The sequence below is a fragment of the Mus pahari genome, chromosome 9 (assembly GCF_900095145.1).
Source record: "Mus pahari chromosome 9, PAHARI_EIJ_v1.1, whole genome shotgun sequence".
NCBI lineage: Eukaryota > Metazoa > Chordata > Mammalia > Rodentia > Muridae > Mus > Mus pahari.
In genome coordinates, this window is record NC_034598.1 from 61141662 (window position 1) to 61163854 (window position 22193).

The 22193-nt window shown below is 41.4% G+C and overlaps 1 protein-coding gene across 1 annotated transcript in view; it reads left to right on the forward strand.

Annotated features, from left to right (window-relative positions):
• Rab21 (RAB21, member RAS oncogene family) overlaps positions 1 to 17999 on the forward strand; it is a 26829-nt gene extending 8830 nt beyond the window's left edge. The window contains exons 2-7 of the mRNA XM_021205013.2: positions 5718 to 5777; positions 6669 to 6776; positions 9590 to 9653; positions 10644 to 10698; positions 11145 to 11233; positions 15178 to 17999. Of these exons, the coding sequence (XP_021060672.1) occupies positions 5718 to 5777; positions 6669 to 6776; positions 9590 to 9653; positions 10644 to 10698; positions 11145 to 11233; positions 15178 to 15320 (519 nt within the window). The 3' untranslated portion in view covers positions 15321 to 17999. The remainder of the gene's footprint in view (positions 1 to 5717; positions 5778 to 6668; positions 6777 to 9589; positions 9654 to 10643; positions 10699 to 11144; positions 11234 to 15177) is intronic.
• Positions 18000 to 22193: the final 4194 nt, after the last annotated feature.

A 22193-nucleotide genomic window follows, 5' to 3' on the forward strand; every position in this document is an offset into this window, starting at 1 on the left:
CTGTCCTGGAACTCACTTTGTAGACCAGGCTGGCCTCGAACTCAGAAATCCGCCTGCCTCTGCCTCCCGAGTGCTGGGATTAAAGGCCTGCGCCACCACACCTGGCTGAGATCTCTAATTTTTAATACCCCTAAAGTTTGGAAGACAAAATACTTGGGATTTCATGGAATATGGAGGGAGAGCATAGGAAATAATGCCATTACTTTGATCTTTGCTATGTTGTTCCTACTGTGAGATTTAAGGAGGTGACTTGGTGTCCAGGAACACTTACTGTCCAAATGGAGAATTGCCAGGTTAAGAAACGTCTGCTTTCTTGGCTAGACAGCTCTGTGCAATGGGAAAGGCATTCTGGAGTCAGACAGGGTTCTACCCACCGCGCCCACCCTAATTATCTGACCTTGGCTGAGTCACTGTAGTTCTGTAAATCTCAAATTTATAACTATAAAATAAGGCTCATTATCTACCTCACAAGGTTGATGCAAGTATTAAAGGAGAACTGGAAAGCACAGAGCTTGACAGTCTGTAAGCCCCACCTCCAGGCCTAGAACCTTCCAAATTACTACTGTTGAATCCTCCACCTCTCTCCCTTCTAGCAGTTGGTACTGGTGGTTTATTGAGGAGTTACCAGCGATGTATAATTCCCTGCAAATGTTGAAACTGTTTTCAGCATAAGCATGGTTCTTTTTTTTTTTTTTAAAGGACTTATTTATTTATACAAGTACACTGTAGCTGTCTTCAGATACACAACAGAAGAGTGCATCGGATCCCATTACAGATGGTTGTAAACCACCATGTGGTTGCTGGGAATTGAACTCAAGACCTCTGGAAGAGCAATCAGTGCTCTTAACTGCTGAGCCATCTCTCCAGCCCATAAGCATGGTTCTTAAATCTGTGATTGTCTCCTCTTACCTTTGCTACCATATAACAAAAAGAATTGAGAAATACACTGACAGCCAGGCGTGGTGGCACACACCTTTAATTCCAGCACTCGGGAGGCAGAGGCAGGTGGATTTCTGAGTTCGAGGCCAGCCTGATCTACAAAGTGAGTTCCAGGACAGCCAGGGCTAAACAGAGAAACCCTGTCTCAAACCCTCCACCCCCACCCCTCCAAAAAAAATACACTGACCCAATCGGTATTTTACAACCACAAAGGGTAATTTAATAATCTGGCCAAATTAGGTGCATAGTTTTGTAGCGCTGATTTAAACAGACAAATATCAGGACTTTGATTATTTGCTATTATTCTGATATACATTAAACCTATAATTATATTTTAAAAACAGTGTTTGCTCTTAAAAATGCTTACAACATATTGAAAAACCTAAGAGTGTGGTGAAGTGAGATAACTTATGTTACAGAGAGAAGCTTGCCACACGTGGGGTCTGACTGAAAGGGAAGCAGATGACTTGGGTACATGAATTAAGATAGTTTAGTCCCTGGGTCAGTGAGGTGACCCAGCAGCTCACAGCACTCCTACACGAGCCCTGCAGCCTGAATTTGATCTCAAGAACCTAAGTAAAGGTCGGACGCTTTTAGATGACGACCTTGTAAAGGTACTGTATGCCCCCCCACACTTCATGTATATGCAAGTAAAAATTAATTTAAAAATAAAACTAAAGTTTTGTTTATAATGAAATTTTTAGGAGTACATTTCTTCCATAAATCCTGCTTTACCTCCTCCAGTTTCCCTAGGCATATTTATAGAGGTGTTTATCTACAGTAATGCCGTTTGTTAAGAGCCTCCCCAACCCCTATACTAGAGCAGTTTCAGTTCAGATATTAGCCTAGGAGGTACTGAAGTCTCATAACCATAAATTGTTCTTAGATGTCTGGACCATAGAGCCTGCTTTGTGACTTGTTGTATGGCCTTGAGTAAGACACTCTCCTTGAGTCTCCATCTCCATGCCTTATTTCTGACTCACAGAGTGTTCTGAGAATTAAATTATATTTGGGAAGCTATTAAATATTGCCTGTTTTATTTTAGTCTAACAAGACTGAATAATAATAAAAATGTAATCTAGCATGTAGAATTCTTATATCCTGAAAAGATATGTTATAGTGCAAGACAGTCTATTTCACCTGCTGCAAGTTAGGTTTCCAGAAAGTATAGAATAGAGAAATTCAGTATAGAATGTGTGCATCATATAGGGAGGCATGGGGAAGATATACAGTACATTCAGGGCAATGTCAGGTTGTAAAGAGAGACCAAGGACTGACTCTGAGGCAAGGCTATAATAGAAAATATGAAGACTAGGCTTGGGAAGTGTTTGGGGAAGGACTGGCTGGCAGGGGAGAAGATAATTCTAAGACTCTAAACCTTAGAGAAAGCTAGGCAGTGTGGTGCGGGCCTGTAGTCGTGGCCTCTCAGGAAACTTAGGCAGGTAATCACGGAGATCAATGCCAACCTGTTCAGTACAGTAAGACCCTATCCTTAAACACTTAGGACCGCACACACCAGGTTGGGGGATTAAACCTTAGTGACTTGGAGAATACTAAAGTTTGCAGGGAAGATCAACTCATTTAGTTTTAGATATATTTGAAAAAGAATCACAGAATTTGTGTTTCTTCTACAAGGCATTGATATTTAAACTGTATCTGGAAGGACTGAGTTTAAGTGGCCTGTATAGATAGTAAGGAGCAGAACTGAGATGCAAAGTAAAAATCACTTTTTTGGCTTCTGTGCTGTAGAGGAGGAAAAATCTTTTACTAAGTTGTTAACTTATGGCCTTCTTCTTTTCCAAGTTTTGCTGTTTTGCCATTTAAGATTTTTTTTTGTCCTTTTCAACACAATCTATGTTTCACTCAGCCACCTGTAGTAGTGTACGTGTCCCTGGGTGGCAGCTCTCCCGGCTTGTCTCAGCTCTGCCATTCATCCTCTCTGTGGGCACCTCAGTCCAAGGGCTGTTGTCAGTCTCATGGTCCTCAGTGCGCCACCGCACACTTGGGATCCATGTTTCTCCTCCTTTCCAGACGTTAGCTCTGCTCACCTTTGTGCTGCCCCTGCCTTTCCTCTGTAGACGCACTATCCCGTGACCCTTTGCTCTGAACTCTGGTCTTCTCCTTTTTAGAAACATACTAATTCTGGACTGGACTCTGGGTGTAGTTTCTGTTGTTTAAGTTGTTTTGTTAGAGGCGGGCTCTCACTGTGTAGCCCCTGCTAATTTTGAATTTATCCTCCTGCCTTTCCAGGAACCGGGATTTCAGACATGCGCTCCCCCCCCCACGCTCTGTTTGACTTGATTAGTTCTGCTCGGCCCTGTCCTGATGTTGTAGTAAAGTTCTGGTCCCATCCTTAATACAACCTCCAATCCCATAGTCATTCTCTTAAAAGACAAGTGTGTTTCCAGTGTTTACACCATTAGTGACGATCCATACCCTCATCCCAGGGAAGATGTTGCTTAGCTCTGTAGAGGAGACCCAGGAGTGAGAGGAGGTTTCGGATGACTTAGGGGAGTGCTTGTGTGAATGCGAGTAGCCAGCCTTCCTTGGACAGAACTGTGGTATGTTCATGTGTATTATGAATATGTAGAAAGCAGTATGTTTGATTTTCCAAATACACCTGACCTCTGTGTGTGAGGGTGGGTCTCGTAATTTTGGAACAGGTTTTATTCAGACCTACAAGGAGGGTGGGGTTAGAATGTGGGTCATTTGTTAGTGTGTGCCTGGCGTGCTTGAAGCCAGAGGTTTGATAACCAGCACTGTCTAAGCCAGGGTGATTGTTGCTGGTATGTAATCTCAGTATGTGGGAAATAGAGGCAAGAGTTCAAGGTCATCCTTGTTTTTGTGGTAAATTTGGGCCAGCCTGGAATACTGGAGACTCTTGTTTCAAAAGAGAAGTAGGGAAAAGTAACGGTCTATAAGACCATTCATACTCCTAGAATGTTTTTTATTTTTAAGATTTTTTTTTAAAAATTTTATGTGTATGGGTGTTTTACTCACATGTAAATCTGAGTACCACTTGCATGCCTGATGCCCCTGGAAGTGAGAAGAAGCTGCCGTATCCCTTACCATAGGAGTTATAGGTGGTTGTGATCTGCTATGTGGGGGCCGGGAATAGGACCCAGGTCCTCTGTCAGAACAAACTGCTCTAAACCACTAAGTCATCTTTCCAGCCCCTTCATAGGATCTTAAAAAAAAATTACATGTGGGTCTTGGAGATTGACCTCAGGCTGACAGACTCTATGGTGAGCACTTTTATTTGCTGAGCTGTCTCTGAGTCACAATCCCAGGCTCTTTTGATTTAGCCTTAGCTTCTTTTTTTTTTTTTTTTTTTTTTTTGGTTTTTTGAGACGGGGTTTCTCTGTGTAGCCCTGGCTGTCCTGGAACTCACTCTGTAGACCAGGCTGGCCTCAAACTCAGAAATCCACCTGCCTCTACCTCCCGAGTGCTGGGATTAAAGGCGCGCGCCACCACCGCCCGGCAGCCTTAGCTTCTTTATGTGGTCTCATGGAGTTCCCCTGTGGGTAGCCTCCTGTGCTGCAGGCTTCAGTGGCTTTGTTTCTGGGTAGGAGACACTCCACCTACTCCTAAGGGAGGGGTCATTCATCATCTTCCTTCCAACCAGGCAAGCGTTGAACTTCCTTTCTCAGCAGTCCCTTAGCGTGTCCTTGACCAGACTGTTCTGTGTTCCTCAGTCTCCAGCAGCCTGTAAGCTCCCCTTGAAGGACTGGCGCCTGGCCTTTCACTTCTGTGCCAGAGCTACGTGTTAAACAGTTGGACGATAGACACAGAACCATCTTCAGCAATGCTGGGTATCTCAGGGATCGACTAGATACTCATTTTAATCAGAAGCAAGGAAGGGCTCATTAAATTAAATGCTGTAGGAAAAAACTGGTTGCAGATATGGAAAGGGAAAGGCATGAGGAAAAGCGGGCCCCATTTCCTTATGTGTTTCTATGGACATTTTATTAGTTCTTAAGTGTGTGCGCATGACTGGGCATGGTGGCACATGTCTTAAATTTCAGCATTTGGGAAGCAGAGGCAGGAGGATCTCTATGAGTTAAATGCTAGCCTGGTCCACATGATGAGTTCTAGGTGAGCTAAGCTACACAGTAAGACCCTATCTCAAATTCTTTTTTCTTTAGAATGCGTGTTGTGTATGTGTGTGTTGCAGTGTATGTGTGGGATTTAGAGGACAAATTTGGATGTCATCCTTGACTTCTACCTCATTGTGAGATGGTCTCTTTGTTGGTACTTATTGTGTGGGCCAGGCTAGCTAGCCAGAGAGGCCAGGGCTTTCCTGTTTCTGCAGCATCCCGTCTTAGCTTAGGTGTGCTTTGACTGTGGACCCACGCACTTCTGCTTGTGCATGTGTGTAAGTGGGTTCTGGGGTCAAGAATTCAGGTCATCATGCCATGTCCTCCCTCACATCGAATGAGAAGCGCTTTACTAACGAGCCATCTCCCAGGGTTTTACGGTTCCATCGACCACCAAGCTAAGCCCTCAGCACTTCTTACATTCATTCTCTTAGTGTTCCCATAACTTGTGTTCATAGAACAGGGTAGGTTTTTCTTAGAGTATGAGTAGTACTTTGTCTTTAGTGGAAATAATAGTTGGCCATAAAATAAAGACTTACTGACTGCCTTTTCTTTCAGACAATCTGAGTTTGACGTGGAGATATTCACTCATTCTTCTATGGTCAGGGGGAAGGGCATTATCTTATTATTTTATAGGAAACATTGTTTAATACATGTTTATTTCCTTTTTTTTTTTTTTAGGCATCTTTCTTAACAAAGAAGTTAAATATTGGTGGGAAAAGAGTAAACCTTGCCATATGGGTAAGTGTTCAAAAAATCTGTCTGTTCTTTTGTTTGTTTTGAGACAGGGTCTCACTGTGTAGCTTTGGCTGTCCTGAACTCATTCTGTAGATCAGGCTGATCTTGAACTCAGAGATCCAATCTGCCGCCTCCCAGCTCGTGCTGGGATTAAAGGCCTGACTCACTCACTTGAGGAGCGGGGATTTGGATTTCATATTTTTTTTAAGTAAATAAATTATCTACCCCAAACCATTTCTTTAATTAAAAAGTTCCTAAAATCTAATTAAGAAATCTATTTGGGAGAGCTGGAGAGATGACTCAGTGGTTAAGAGAACTGACTGCTCTTTCAGAGGTCCTGAGTTCAATTCCCAGCAACCACATGGTGGCTCACAACCATCTGTAATGGAATCTGATGCCCTTTTCTGATGTATCTGAAGACAGCAGCAGTGAATTCATATGTATAAAATAAATCTTTAAAAAAAGATAAAAGAGAAATCTATTTGGAGAACAACTTTATATCTAATATTGGCGTTATAATTTTTTCAGTTGCAGAAGGGTCAGGGTTGATGGGCTGTCTTGCTTGCGCTCGCTTTCCTCCAAGCACCTGTGGTAGCAAGTGGAGATCAAGAAGTGTTAGCAGGTTCCTGATGCACTCCTCTTCCGCATTCCTAAGATCCTCAGTGTAGGGCAGAGAGTGTTGTGAGCATTGAGCACCTGAGCTGGTCTGCTAGTGCCCTTAGGAGACTGCCAAGGAGCGTGAGAGCTAGGGGGAGGATCATCTCGTGGAACAGTAAGGCAGCACATGAAGCTGCGTCTCTGCCTTGGTGTGTCACTTTGTACTGTCTTTTGGGTTCTCTGTTTAGCAGTCATGTCCTTTTCCTTTTGACCTACTAAGCATTTGTTCTTTTTTAGGATACAGCAGGTCAAGAGAGATTCCATGCACTGGGCCCAATTTACTACCGAGATTCAAACGGAGCTATTTTAGTTTATGATGTAACAGATGAAGATTCTTTCCAGAAGGTATTCTGTTCATTCCTGTAGATGACTTCATTGGAAGGACCGTGCTGATTGATTAACTAGTTAGTTGGTTGGTTGGCTGATCTCTCATTTATGTGTCTGCATTCGCCAGTGACTAGTTTTTAAACAGTAAACCATACAGATTGAGCATACATGGTGACCATTATTTATCAAAATAATTAGTTCATATCGGAGTATTATTGGTTTGTTATGACTTTCTCAAATACTAGAAAAACGAATATAACTGAAGTTAAGCTTCAGAAAAATGTAGAGACTTTGATTTTTATCTTTAAATTAAAACTACTTAATTTGATTCCATACATACTGGGCACCTAAAGCTTGGTGTGTGTCTGCATGGGAGGGCTATCTCCTCCTAAGGGGGCAAAGGAAGAGCATTCTGAAGCCTGACCCCCCCCCCACCCAAGGAAACACCCTGGAGGGGTGAACTTTAGAAAGGTAGTGTTGAGTTTGTACATTCTTTTCTAATTTTTTAAAGTCCTTTTTTAGATTTATACTGTAAATGTAGAATATTTCTCAAGACAGGGTCTCACTATCTAGGCCTGCCTGGCCTGGGACTTGCTATGTAGACCAGGCTGCCCCTGCCTCTGCCTCCCAAGGACTGGGATTAAAGGGGCAAGCTCTTCACCAAATGTAGGATTTTAAAGCTTATTTGGAACCAAAAATAAGTCACCTGTGAACTTTCCCCACAGTCACAATGAGTTCCTGTGTGACCTTCCTGGGGTCCGTAGTGGGTTGGCATGTGTGAGGGAATTTGCAAGTCAGAGCTTCTCTTGTACTGAGTTACAAGTTAATGCTTATTGAAATGACTTCTAATTTAGTTTTGTTTGTGTTTTTTCTGTTTACCTCTTCCTTCCCCACACCTGTCTATTTAATGACAAAAATACAAATATATAGTTTCCTTGTTAGATTACTAATGATGCAGGAAAACAACCCAGGGAATAAAAATGCAACAAATGCTCGCTCTTTAGATATTTTGAGGCTGCTGTTTGCTGTTGTTGGTTACCATTTCTGGGGTTTTTGTGTGAAGTGCAGGGGCTTAAGCATTTCACTGATTGAGAGCAAGTTAAAAAAGTGGTCAGTTACTGATACTGAGCAGAACTCCTAAAGCAAGCTGGCTAAGCACAATAACTTACTACTTCTCAAAGTTCTGTGGCTTCGCCAGCAGGTCCTCTGCTCTTTGTCATGGCGTTAGAGTCACTCAGAGCTGTACTGAAGGGGGAATTGGATGGAGGTTGGAATGTCCAACCAGCCTGCTTCTTGTTCACATGCCCTTTGCTGGTTTCACACTGTAGCCTAAGCTTTTTGTATTTAGATTCCTTATAAAATTAGAATCCACAGGCCTGTTAACCTTGCATCTGGAGCAGGCATAGTTTTCCCTCTGTCACATTGTCCCTCTGTCACATTGTCCCTCTGTCATATATTCTTGATCAAACGAGTTACAGCGCCAGCCAGAATTTCACCTGGTGAAGGAAGGGAATACAGACCCAGCTTTACTTCATCTCGAAATCCACAAGGACAGAGATTAGGATATCCATGGAGTGCAGTCCAGTCCGTGACATTAGCATTTTTTAAGACAGGAATTGGCAGATGGTTATGTTGTCTGTGTGGGCGCAATGTCGCTGTGGGGATGAAGATGCACGTTTCCACTCTCTCATATACTTCTCATGCGATACCAACCTGTGCTTTATTATAGGATGATAATAATCATCTTTGCTTCTATAAAGATTTATACAGTTCCTCTGTATTTTGTAGAGAATAACCACATGTCATAGGTACAGACACATAGTAAATGTTTACCACATAGTAGGGAATTTTTCCGACTTAAAGATGTGTATTTTTTTTTTTAAAGATTTATTTATTTATTATATGTGTGTACACTGTTGCTGACTTCAGACACTCTGTAAGAGGGCATCAGATTCGTTACGGATGGTTGTGAGCCATCATGTGGTTGCTGGGATTTGAACTCAGGACCTTTGGAAGAGCAGTCAGTGCTCTTAACCGCTGAGCCATCTCACCAGTCCCGTGTATTTTTTTTTTTTAAGGCGGGTATATATGTTTTGTGAGACTTGATTGCATATAGATTAAATTTTACTGTAAGAATTGAAAGCAGATGTCCTGGTTTGTTCTTTGTCATGCTGTTTGATTATGATTTCATCATTATAATATTTAAGATTAGTATTGTTAATTCCAGCTTATGTCCAGCTGGTCCATAGCTGAGCTGCTTCCTTAATGAGCAGTGATTGCTACTGTAGTTGTCCTCTACCTGAGGGTCTCACCAGGGGATGACAGGCAGCTGTAGACATCTGCAGCTGACGCCATGGGAGAATGATGTTGGCTTCAGTTGGCCGAGGCCAGGGACTCACTCACCAGTCACATGTAACAGACCAAGCTCACAACAAAGGGCTGTACCAGCCACCATGGAGTAGTGCCAACGGAAAGCTTTTGTCAGACACTAAGGATTGAAATCTTATCTTGTCATGCACACTTTTTGTTTTCCTTCTAAAGGCCATAGCATACAAGTAAGTCTAAAGGCTATAACATAGGAATTAATTAAGGCTTGATCAAAAGGCTATGGTCATACCCTCCTAAGTCCAAAGTGACTCTGTTACAAATATCTTAATACCAGGTACTAGACTTCACAATGTTTGTTCTGGCAAATAGCTTTGCTTGAATGTATGAAAAAAATGTATAAATCTTTGTAATTAGAGTTGTGTTTTTACATAAACACGGGGTTAGGTGTTGTGGAACTAATTCCAGTAAGATCTGTTGTCATGTTTGCTCTGTTGTATACACAGGTAAAAAACTGGGTCAAAGAATTACGGAAAATGTTGGGAAATGAAATCTGTTTGTGTATAGTTGGTAAGTATTAGTACTGGTTTATTTTTAATGTCCTTTGTTTCTTGTGGTTATATTTTGGGATCTTTCTAAGTGGCTTGTATGTAAGGGTTTAATCCCCAGAACCACTGTTTGACAAAACAAACAATTATAACTGCAGCATCAAACTGTGCAAGATATAAAAATATATATGAAAGTCTACTATTATTTCAGCATTAACCATAGACCAGAAAATAAGAAAATTAATGTAAGAGTGTGCTAGTGTAAGCAAAAGGAAAAGGAGAAAAATGTAATGTCGGGGAAGAGAAAAGAGCGAGAGGTTAGGAAAGGTAGAAACCATGAAAAGTTCCAATGGTGAAAAAGTGTAAAAACAAATGTAGATAACTATAAGAAGGGAATCCAAAGTGAACCCATCAGCGGGCACGTGGGCTGGCTCTGGTTTTTTCGAGACAGGGTTTCTCTGTGTAGCCTTGGCTGTCCTGGAACTCACTCTGTAGACCAGGCTGGCCTCAAACTCAGAAACCCACCTGCCTCTGCCTCCCAGGTGCTGGGATTAAAGGCGTGGGCCACCACCGCCCGGTTTAAGAGTTCCATTTTAGAACCCAAGATGGAAGCATACTATAGTTTAGTAAACCAATAATTATACTTAATTATTGATTGGCTTTAAGTTGATTGGGAAATAAAGAATTAAAAAAAAACATGTATATATACTTTAATAATAATAAAAGACTATACTTTCTCATGAATCTTAGCCCCTGCTGTGCCTTATGGTCTCTGTGGAAGAGAGATTGTTTGCCTCTGTCAGGCTGAAAGTTCAGGCAGTAGCCACACTAACCATGTGCAGGAGGAGGTGGGACTGTGAACGGCTCTCATCTTTGTGATGAGACATTTGGAAGGCTGGTGGGGATTACTGTTATTTTTTCAAATAATTAGACACAATTATATATTTAGGATTATCTGATTTTATTAAAAATAAATCAATATTAAGGATAGTGTTTCCTTTTTTCACATTAGGTAATAAAATAGACTTGGAAAAGGAGAGACACGTCTCTATTCAAGAAGCAGAATCGTAAGTGTCCTGCTTCCCATGGCAGTGCTCCCCAATGGGCACACACTTACTGTGCACTTTGATGGTTCACTTACACAAACCCTCAGGGAGGAATGAGCACTTGTTCTCAGGAAGCGTGTTTGCACTTTGGAGTGGTGGGCAGCTGGCAAGAGTAAGGTATTTCTCTTGATTTCACTAAAAATGAGGATTGTGTGGAGGAGAATTATCAAGGGATTACAAAGACTTGTAAGGTATTTTGCGTTCCAAATTAGTGTATAAAAATTTCAATCGTTATGTTTTTTCTTTCTAAATTGGATTTCAATATATAGAGAAATTAAATAGCTAAATAACCTTAGTGTAACTAAAATTGGATAAGTTAGTAAGTCAGTAAAGGTAAATTTAGTCACTAAAATTGCTATTGTAGAAAGTTCTATGTCAATAACTCTTTTTTTTCTTTTCTTTGTAAGGTATGCAGAGTCTGTGGGAGCAAAGCATTATCACACTTCTGCTAAACAAAACAAAGGCATCGAGGAACTCTTTCTTGACCTTTGTAAAAGTACGTATACTTATATCAGTGCATTTAAAAATGGCCAGGGATAGTGGTACGCACCTTTATCCCAGCAATCAGAGGCTGAGGTAGGAGGGTCTTTGAGGTTAGCTTGGTCTATACAGCGAGATCCAGATCCAGCCTCAAAGAAAAAAAGAATTGTTAATGTTCCTAAAGGTATAGTTTGCCAAATTCTGTTATTGAAAACAGGAGAAAAATTTAAGATGTGTCTGTACTGTCACTACTTGGTGACACCCTTCAGTTCATGTTTTAAAATCTTGGAACTTTTGTCTTTTTTAAGCAATAACTTATGGTTTGGAAGTCACTTGTTTGATGTGTGCTAGTGTATTTAAAATGTCTGTGACTTTTTTAAAAAGCAAGGAAAACTTGTGTATTAAAGTACATTCAAGGGCTAAGGGGATCATCGCACAGTCGGTAGGGTGCCTGCTCTGTTAGTACACATGCAGACATGACACCCACACGTGGTGGCAAGAGCTTATAAGCCCTTCCCCCACCCCCAAGCTGTGGAGTTGGATCCCTGGGGCTAGCCTAACCTAATTCAATAGGCAAGATCTCAATCTTAGTGAGAAACCCTTTTCAAAGAATAAGGTGGGTGCATCAGAGGTGTCCTCTGGCTACACACACACTTTATAGATGAAAAAGAAGAGCATACATTTGGTTGCAGTGGGTGGATTTTACTTGGTTGTCAAATTGTAGCCGTTACACTTATGGACCTCATTCCCTTGAATTTGATGAAACTAGTTTTGCACTCTAGGAAAAAACTATGTGTACACCAACTTTGGGGTAAAGACTCCAAAGTTATTCATAATTCATTTAGGAAAATGAGGTCTTGTATTAATCAGCATTAGCATTACTTGAGATTATTAGAAGCACAGCTTCTTGGGCCAATCCCAACCCTATTGAATCAGAAGGTCTGGGGTGGGCAGGTGTTGTTCTGTAGAGGCCACCCACATGATGCTGGTGTGCCAAGCTGAGAACCAGGGCTGTGTCCAGGTGCATGAGGATCTGCTGAAGCACACTCGGATGTACGTGTTTTATGTCCCCAAGTACCCAAGTGTCATACTTCCAGTTCTCAGACATATGAAGATTGTAGATCAGTTACTAACAAGTGTGATGAGTCTCATGCCTTAAGAATATTTACAGTATTCTCTATTTATTCATTTAAAAGTCCTGTAACATACATGTGCTAATATAAACCCATTTCATGCATACTAAAACACACCCAGAAACAGAAAACTTTAAAAGGCTTAGTAAATAAGGAGAGGCAGACTGTAGTGATTCCTAATTCATCTCACTGTTCTCCATGAGCTACAGACTGGAGCACTCTTACGTTTTAAAGACTCCTTCTCTCCCCTTCCTTCATCTTGTTGACTGACTGCTGGTTCTTACATTGTTTCTCATAAAGGAGATGCTTTACAGATCAGTAACGTTTGTCAGGGTTTTTTGTTTTTGTTTAATTGGTTGGTTGGTTGGTTGGTTGGTGGTTTTTGGTTTTGTTGTTGTTGTTTGTTGTTTTTGTTTTTGTTTTGAGACAGTTTCTCTGTATAACAACAGCCCTGGCTCTCCTGTAACTCACTCTGTAGGCCAGGCTGGCCAGGTAGTCTGGAACTCAGATCTGCCTGCCTCTGCCTCCTGTGTGCAGGGATCAAAGGCTACACTACCACCTGGCAGGGATTTTGTGTTTATTTTTAAATATTTATTTATTAATGGATTTGTGACTTTTTTCTTATGTAAGAAATCTTGCCTGGAGTGGTGGCATACACCTTTAACCCCAGCATTTAGAAAGCAGAGGCAGAGCCAGATGGAGCTGTGAGTCATAAGCTAGCCTGGTCTTACAGTGTGAATTACAGGACAGCTCTTTCTGGAAAAGCCAGAGATAAAGAAAAAGCCAAAGAGAAAGACACACAGAGAAAAATCTTTAAGTCAAAATCACAAAATCTCTCCCCATCTTCCTCTGTTCCACTTGTGTGAGATAGAATCTCACTTTGCCCAGGTTAGCCTTGAACTCCATATATAGCAGAGGCTGTCTTTGAACTCGAGCCTACTGTCTCCACCTCCAAGTAATGGGATTGCAGGCATCTGCTACAGGCATCCAGCTGCTTATTGTCAAGGTTCACGGGCTTGATGTGCTATTTCATTTTGTTTGGTTTTCACCGTGGAACTCTGGCTGGCCCGGGACTCACAGAAATCCTTTTGCCTTTGCCCCCTGGGTGCTTGGACCACTGTACCCAATTCATGCAATTATGCTATATACCACATATATATGGATATTTCTCTCTTTTTCTACCTTTTTAAAAAAAAAAGTTTTGTTTTTTTTTTGTTGTTTTTTTTTTTTTCGTTTTTTTCGAGACAGGGTTTCTCTGTGTAGCCTTGGCCGTCCTGGAACTCACTCTGTAGACCAGGCTGGCCTCGAACTCAGAAATCCACCTGCCTCTGCCTCCTGAGTGCTGGGATTAAAGGCGTGTGCCACCAAACCCGGCTCAAAGATTTATTTTTGTGTGTATCTGTTTATATGTGCACAGAAAGCCAAAGGAGGCCAATGGATGGCCTCTCCCATCATTCGCCAGCCGTTCTTCCGAGTTCAGAGTCTCTGAATCTGAAGCTGCGTTTTCTTGGCTAGGCTACACTCCAGCAAGCCTGAGCCATCCTCCTGTCTCCATCCTCTGTGAAGCCAAGGGGCACTCTGGGGTATTGCCTTTTCACGTGGGGTCTGAGCTCCAGTCCTGCACTGTGACTGATGAGCCATTTCTCCACCCCTAAGTGCTCCTTACTCTTTCAGAGACCATTGACTTTATACACATATTGCCTTAATTACACGTGTTTGCGTGTGCATCTGTATGGGGATGTGCACATGAGTATATGTGCTGGAGGAAGCCAGGGCAGTTATTAGCTTCCAGATGTGGACACTGGTTCTGCTGCAGGAGCAGTGTACACTGTTAACCACTGGGCCACCTCTCCAGCCCCTCAAATACCACATTTGTTTGTTTATTTGTTTGTTTAATATGAGTGCACTGTAGCTGTCTTCAGACACACCAGAAGAGGTCATTAGATTGCAGTACAGATAGTTGTGAGCCACCTTGTGATTCCCTGAAATTGAGCCCAGGACCTCTAGAAGAGTAGTCAGTGATTTTTAACTGCTGAGTCACCTCTCTAGCTCCCAAATACCATTTTTCTTTCTTTTTTCTTTTTTTTAAAGATTTATTTATTTATTTTATATGAGTACACCATTTCTCTATTCAGACACACCAGAAGAGGGCATCAGACCCCATTGCAGATAATTGTGAGCCACCATGTGGTTGCTAGGAATTGAACTTAGGACCTCTGGAAGAGCAGTCGGTGCTCTTAACCACTGAACCATCTCTCTAGCCCCCATTTTCTTAAATCCTGTGCCCTAAATTTAATCTCCTTGCACTAGGAATAAGTTGAACTTTAACTACTTCCAATAGTTTTGGAAAATTTGGATTATACTTAGTGTGCAGTGTTTATTCAAATATAAACGACTGTTTCTGTTACTCTCTTTGTAGCTATTATAGCACTCCGTGTTATACTTTGTACATTCTAGTTTTTAAAGCTGTTTTCTTGAGTTGCCATAGCATTCAGTGTGTACCCTGAGAGACTGTTGATGGGGAAGTCGGCTCTCTCAGCCGACTTGAAATTGCAGGGGGAGAGAAAGCCCCCAGGGTGTGGTCCGCTCATCTTTGCTCTCTGTTTTAGGGATGAGCAGGGGGAGAGAAAGCCCCCAGGGTGTGGTCCGCTCATCTTTGCTCTCTGTTTTAGGGTTGAGCAGGGGGAGAGAAAGCCCCCAAGGTGTGGTCCGCTCATCTTTGCTCTCTGTTTNGTGGTCCGCTCATCTTTGCTCTCTGTTTTAGGGTTGAGCAGGGGGAGAGAAAGCCCCCAAGGTGTGGTCCGCTCATCTTTGCTCTCTGTTTTAGGAATGATAGAGACTGCCCAGGTGGATGAGAGGGCAAAAGGCAATGGCTCAAGTCAAGCCGGGGCTGCGAGGCGGGGCGTGCAGATCATCGACGACGAGCCTCCAGCTCAGAGCGGCAGCGCAGGGTGCTGTTCTTCCGGATAACTGCTCACGGCTGTGAAACTCAAAACAAAACAGAACTGTGGATCATTGCCCTCAACATGAAGACTGCCATATTCCAAGTCACATCATTTTACCAATGGAGTTATAGAATTAACAGTATTTTCAATTATGTTTATAACACTGCAGAGACCTTAAGTGCTAAACTTAGTGGAGTTTGTGACCAGAGAATTGGCATTTTCTACAAATGTTAACAAAGCAATTACCAATGGCCTTTTTACATATTTTTTTCTTTAATGAGGAATAATATGCATGTAGAAAAGACCTACTTAAAGGCTTCATTTATATTCTTTTAAATCAGATCTTTATTTAATAACTTATATATGATGTTGGAATGGTATACATTTTTGCAGTCCTTTGTATTTTGTGGTAGTTTGAATTGTATCACTTCTAAACAGCATACTGTTTTTGTTTTTGTTTTTTGATTAGCAGATACGTGAAGTTCTATTTTTGCAGGGTTTGCACAGGCCCCTAACTGTCTACTACTTTGATATAATCTATAAACATCCTGTATGCTGAGCTGGTAAAATACATTGTAAATTACATATTAAATATTTTATCTGCTTTTACAAGCGCAAGGTGCAAAAATATATACAATTGTCTTCTTGATGACTGTAAGGTGAATTAACCATTGGTGATAACACCTAAGCTTTTGACTCTGTTATAACGCTCATCAGCCCTTCACTTGTCTCACCGTGGGAGTGCGTGCTTACATGTTCACAGACTGACCTGACTCGCTGCTTACCTGCTGCTGTCACCTTCGCCTCCCCTTTTGTCTGTTTTTGTTTCTTTTTCTTTTCTTTCTTTTTGTTTTTTGTTTTTTTGCCTCTATGTCCCAGTGATCCAAAAGCAGCATTTGCCTTTTTATTGTTATTAAACAAGTTTCCTTCTGCCAATGTTGTTTTAGAATGGTTACCTGAGAAGAGCTTGAGTGCCACTTGCCAAGTTTCATTTCTGCAATGACTCAAGTTTTCTGTAGGCCTTTCCAGGAGATGAGCTGCCTGGCCTGAGAAGAGGGCTCCCGTAGTAACCACTGGCCAAGGCATCTTTATACAGAGCGTGAGTGGTGATGTACACCTCCAAGGCAGCATTCCTGGGGCCCTTGTGTGTTATTGCTAGTCAGAAATGAATATACGAAGTTGTATTCACTTTATCAGAGTTTTCCTGAGTCTCTATAGGAAGAAGCATTTTGTAATGCTGTTATAGCAAACACTGGGAAGATTCTATTATAAAAGCATACTCTTGTTTCTTTTGTAATTAGTCCCACCTTAGTTTTTTTTTTTTTTTTCATTAGCATTGGACTGAAATTTGTTCATTTAAAAAAGAATCAGGCACTGCTCACAGAAAAAAAAACCAGATTGTGGAAATTAACATATGGAAATTAACATAAATCATTCTTGTTCTATATATATATATATATATATTTCCCATTTCTGTCATGCTTGGAAAACTAGTAAATGTTGTGTGTAAGATTGGATGGAATGGTTCCTGGATTTCCTTCTTCTAGGAAGTAGAATATAGTTAATGCAGTTAGTAAGCATCTCTGAAGATATGAGGAGGTGATGGTCACCGCGCGAGTGCTCCCAGAGCATTCCCAGGGGAGTAGCTTAAACCTCCCCAAATAGGCTAAAAGGTCCACCTTTCGTCTAAAGAACAGGAACTGAACTTAGCCTTGTGTTCTCTGAGCCCTCCCTTTAAATTTACTTGTTTACTTACTTACTTATTGGCCTTGCCAGATTCAAACTGCTGACCACTGTGCTGTGTGCCTCACAATGGTGAGAGTGGAAAGAGTCAGGAGAATGGGCTGCGGTTGTGTCCCATTCTGAGACGACTGTTCTGTGCCAGCCTGGGTTTCTTGTGAAGTTGGTGTCCATGCAGGGGCTTAAGGGGCAGCAGAAAGCATAAGTCGCTGGAAAATGTATTCCTACCTTCTGGCCTTTTCAGGAGTAAAGACTGCTGCCAATCCTACTGTTGTAGAAAGGAAATATACTCTCCTCATCGCAATAGAGTACTGTTTCTAAACTAAAGATGAAATGAAAGTAAGTTAAACTTGACTGTTGAAGAGCTAGACTGGAGTTTTTCATGCTCAGTTGTATCAGATTCACATAGGAGCCTCTGCGCAGATATTCATTGCTGGGGTAGAAACCGTCCTCCTTCATGTTGTCCTGTGCTCTCCCCCACCCCCACCCCACCCCGTGATCCATGCTGATTCAATAACAAAAATCAGCGGCCAGGTGTACCTGCTGTGCTATAAGGCATGGAAGATTTTAAGGCAAATGAGGTGAATGGAAACTGGCCAGGACCAGTCCCTGCGGGCACATGTAAAGGAAGACAAAGCCAAGGCAGACTGAGGGACAGGGTTTCCTGGAACTGTCTTCCTTCTGTTACATCTCTGTGTTCCTAACAGCCGTGCTCCTAAGAAAAGGCACAAGACACTTCAGGGACTCTCCACAAGTGTATATACCTGTCCCATCACTTAAAGCTGGTTTAAGACCCTCATTACTATTGTTGTTATGTTAAAGTATGCAGTCACTATTCTTGTAATCAGATCCTGCGACTTGCTTTGCTCTGTGATTATGGAAGAAAGATGCTTTTAAAAATGTATTCTGCAACAGTTTGGGGGTAAACTGATCTGAAAAGAAACGAGTATCATGTTATATGAAATACATGCCTGTTGTGTTTGTAGTGCCTCCTAAGAATACCCTAATATTATGATTGTTACTGTATTGTTATCTTTTTTTTTACATATTAGCTCTAAATTATTACTTTTTTTGTTCAATTTTTTTTGTTGTTGTTAGAGAACAATAGTGTTTCTTCCCCCTCTCTCTCTTTCCCTTCCTCTCCATCTCTCCCTTCCTCTCTCTCTCTTCCTCTCTCCCTTCCTCACCCCTCCCCAATCTCTCCCTCCCTCCTCTCTCTACTTTAATAGTTTCCAGTAATAAAAGATAATGTTAAGGAAATAGAACTCTGTACCCCAACAATGTTTTTAATCACATTGACAAATACATTGCAATTATTGAAGTTTCTAAATAAGGCAAGATACACATTATGTGCCAAATAATTAGAGCATTTTTAAAAAAGTAGATGTGATACTGTTTCTTTTAGTATATAGTTTATCATTTTCTGTTTTATAAATGCTGTCAGGCTTCTACACCACGAGTCATCAATATTTGTTTGTAGATGGCGCGGGTGGCATGTGCGAAGGTGAATTATATTATCCCTTGGCATAGTTTGATTTGTTCCTTTTCTTCTGACTTCTTTGTGACCATTTTGAATCTAGAGATGGCTGTCGATAGTGAGCAGTAGAAAGCTTACAGAGAGACTCACAGGGTCTAGAGACTGCCTGAGTAGATCTTCATGTACTTGGCTAAGTTACAAACTGTGTTGCCCCGTTTCCATAATTAAAGCGTTCATTCACTGAGTTGCACATGCTTGGTTTCCACATGATCTACAATGTTGCTGTTGTTCATCAACACCTGTAACAGAGTTAACATGTTTGGTGTTATGGACCACACATGCTATGTTTATGTCTTGGATTTGATTGCCTTTCTCTTTTGAAGAAAGCCAGTTGATTACAATTTTGAGCTAAATTTTTCTGATTGCATCTCAGGATTATAATATTGAAGTGAAAGAAAGAAAAGAAAAAAGAAAAGAAAAGAAAAGAAAAGAAAGAGAGAAAGAAAGGGAAGGAAGGAAGGAAGGAAAAAGAGAAAGAAAGAAAGAAAGAAAGAAAGAAAGAAAGAAAGAAAGAAAGAAAGAAAGAAAGGAAAGAAAGAAAGGAAAGAAAGAAAGAAAGAAAGAAAGAAAGAAAGAAAGAAAGAAAGAAAGAAAGAAAGAAAGAAAGAAAGAAAGAAAGAAAGAAAGAAAGAAAGAAANAAGAAAGAAAGAAAGAAAGAAAGAAAGAAAGAAAGAAAGAAAGAAAGAAAGAAAGAAAGAAAGAAAGAAAGAAAGAAAGAAAGAAAGAAAGAAAACTCGCCCTAAACTTTGTGTGTAGCTGGGGAGGATCTTGAATCCCTCCGACTCTTCCTGCCTGGAGCTCTTGAATGCTGTGCACCACATACTCAGTCTGTGTGGCACTGAGGAGTCAAACCTGGAGTTCTGTGCATGCTAGGCCAACACTTCAACTGAGCATCCCTGATCCCCAAACTATGAATTCTTCCGAGAGGTCCCTGGTTCAAGCAGATATGCATGTCTTCTAAACAGATACTTTTGCATCTGATAGACCCTGAACATGGCTGTGCGTAGCCAGGATGTGTGTACCATCTTCGTGGGAGAGCCATGTGAGCCACCTCTACAGCCGTTGTCAGTATTTGTGCATTGACTTGCTCGCTGTGTGTATAGTTTTGTGGACACCTGTGTGCCAAAGCACACGTGCAGGGGTCAGTTCGCTCCGCCCACCATACGGGGTCTCCCACGTAGTCAGGCCTGCTCGGAGCAGTCTTACTCGGAGAACACACCTCGTTCTCTCTAGAAGTTTGTTTTCAAATGTGTCCGAGTGTTTGCCTGCATGTATGTCTGAGTACCACATGCATGCCTGATGCCCATGCAGGTCAAAAGAAGGTGTCAGATCCGGAACTAGAGTCACAGATGATATGAGCCACTGTGTGGGTGCTGGGAATCAGACCCAGGTCCTTCACTAGAAGAGCCAACCTGGGCAGTGTGATAGATACCCTTACTCAGACTTCCGTTCTTTGAAGGCCACATGACAGCGCTTGACTTTAAATGTCCTTTATTTCCAATGTACCAGTTCTTTTACTTTTGTTATTTCTGGCAATTGTGTGTTCTCTTTATCAAGCTCGTGGGCTTGCATTTCTTCCATTTCAACAGGGGAAGAACAATGAATAGTACAGAGCAGTTTAAAACTACTAAGTTGTTTTATAATATATATGAATATATAGATATACATATATATCTGTATAGATATATACATCTATATAGATATACTAGAAATTAAGAATTCCTGGTTTTATATTTAGTCATGTAAATGTTACAGTTTTAAGGGGAAAAAAACAAAACAGAGCTAATGTGAAGTACTGCTGATACCTCCTCCCAAATGGTAACTACTGCTGGTCATACACTTAGATACCATGCAGCTATGTGTTTACATGCATATTTATTTAATATATATATATATATATATATATATATATATATATACACATATATTGCAACTTGTTTTTTTCTCTTACCAGTGTGCCTTCAGTAATCGTCAGTAAATGATGTTTTCATTTTTTAAACTTATTTTATATGTATGGATATTTTGCCTGCACGTGGGTCTGCACCACCTGCGTGCCTGATGCCAGCAGATGCCAGAAGAGGGCTTCGAATCCCCTGGGACTAGATTTACAGGAACTTATGACCCTCCCTGTGGGTGCTAGGAACTAAACCCCAGACCCTTGGACACGCATTCCTTTAACCACTTAGCCATCTCTCCAACCCTCATTTTCTCCCACACCTCTTTGGGTATTTGTAATGATTTTTTTTCCATCGCTTCTGACTCCTGGAAACCCTCCCCAAAAGAATCTCATTAACATACAATTTGAATGCCAGGAACTACTCAAAGTGTTTCCTTTAAGTCATGAATCAGGAAACTAGAGACTGTCTAGTTTCTAGTTCAGTTGCAGTTCCTGACTTTGGGCCTAGGGTTTCCTTGGAATAAAGTTTTATTTGAAGGGGAAAGGGAAGTTACAGTTGATGGAGGAAGAGTAGAAGGTAAGAAAGGACAAGTGTACGACTCTTAGTGCTCCTGACGTAGGGCTTCATCTACCCTCGTTTCTACTTCCGGATGACCGAAGCCTTCAATACAACGCAAAAGACAAAAGCCCCCTCGTAAGATTCTCTCTCCCCCCATCTTACCTCTAAGAAGTGATAGACGGTTTGGTGGGCTAGTCTCACATTTCCATCTTCTATACTTAACCAAGGTTGATTTCCTGAGTGTGGTATCTACCCGATGTCTCGTTCCACCCTCACCCGACCAGCTTCCCGAGAGCAAATAGGAGCGGCGCTTTGGAAAAACTTATCAGTGGCACGTCAGAGGTTCAAAGTGTACTTACCTGATTCTCAGGAAGTTTTGTGTAAGTCAAGTTTTAAAAGAAGTATTCTGGAAAAACAAAGTCAGAGTTGGTGTCATTCCCCGTGGAAGTGCTTAGGTAAGACGAGCGCGTCCGTGAACTGTGTACCTGCGTCAGTCTGGGCTCGGCTTGCTTTTCCTCCTCCGGAGCACTGCAGTGGACGAGGCTGTGGGTCACATGAGTGTTAGACACAATGTGTGTGCTTAAGACAAAGCAAATGTATTGTTTTAGTGGAAACTCCAGGAGCCGGTGTGTGACAATAGCTACTTCCTTGTATCCTGGTGAAGCTGTGTAAAGATCCAGCTTACCTGACCCCTGACCCTGTCACTTGAGTGCCTGCCCTGTGTGTACTGCACATACAAGGGACTCAGCCAAATTCCTTTTCTTTCTCCTTGTTTTAGATGGGAATTAAAAATCATTATTCATGGTGTAAGAGATATACGTCTGTGGATATGAGGTCATCCATGCATCTGTATTCATATTCTGTGATGCAAACATACGAAACTTTTGGGGACAGTAATATATAGAACAATAGTGAAACTGATCACAAATTTGAGGTAAACATAGATTTTTTTTTTTTTTTTTGTCTTTTTGATTACGGTTTCTGTGTCCTCTGCCTGAGTGCTGGGATCATAGGTGTACACCCCAGCATTTCAGTTCTGGGAAGGATGTTGGTGTTTGAAGCCCTGTAGACAGTACCCTTTGAGACAGAAGTCCTTTTCTGGATTCAATTCCAATGGCTTTTCCAAGTTTTGTAGTAAGGAAATAATAAACTTGCTTGTTTAAA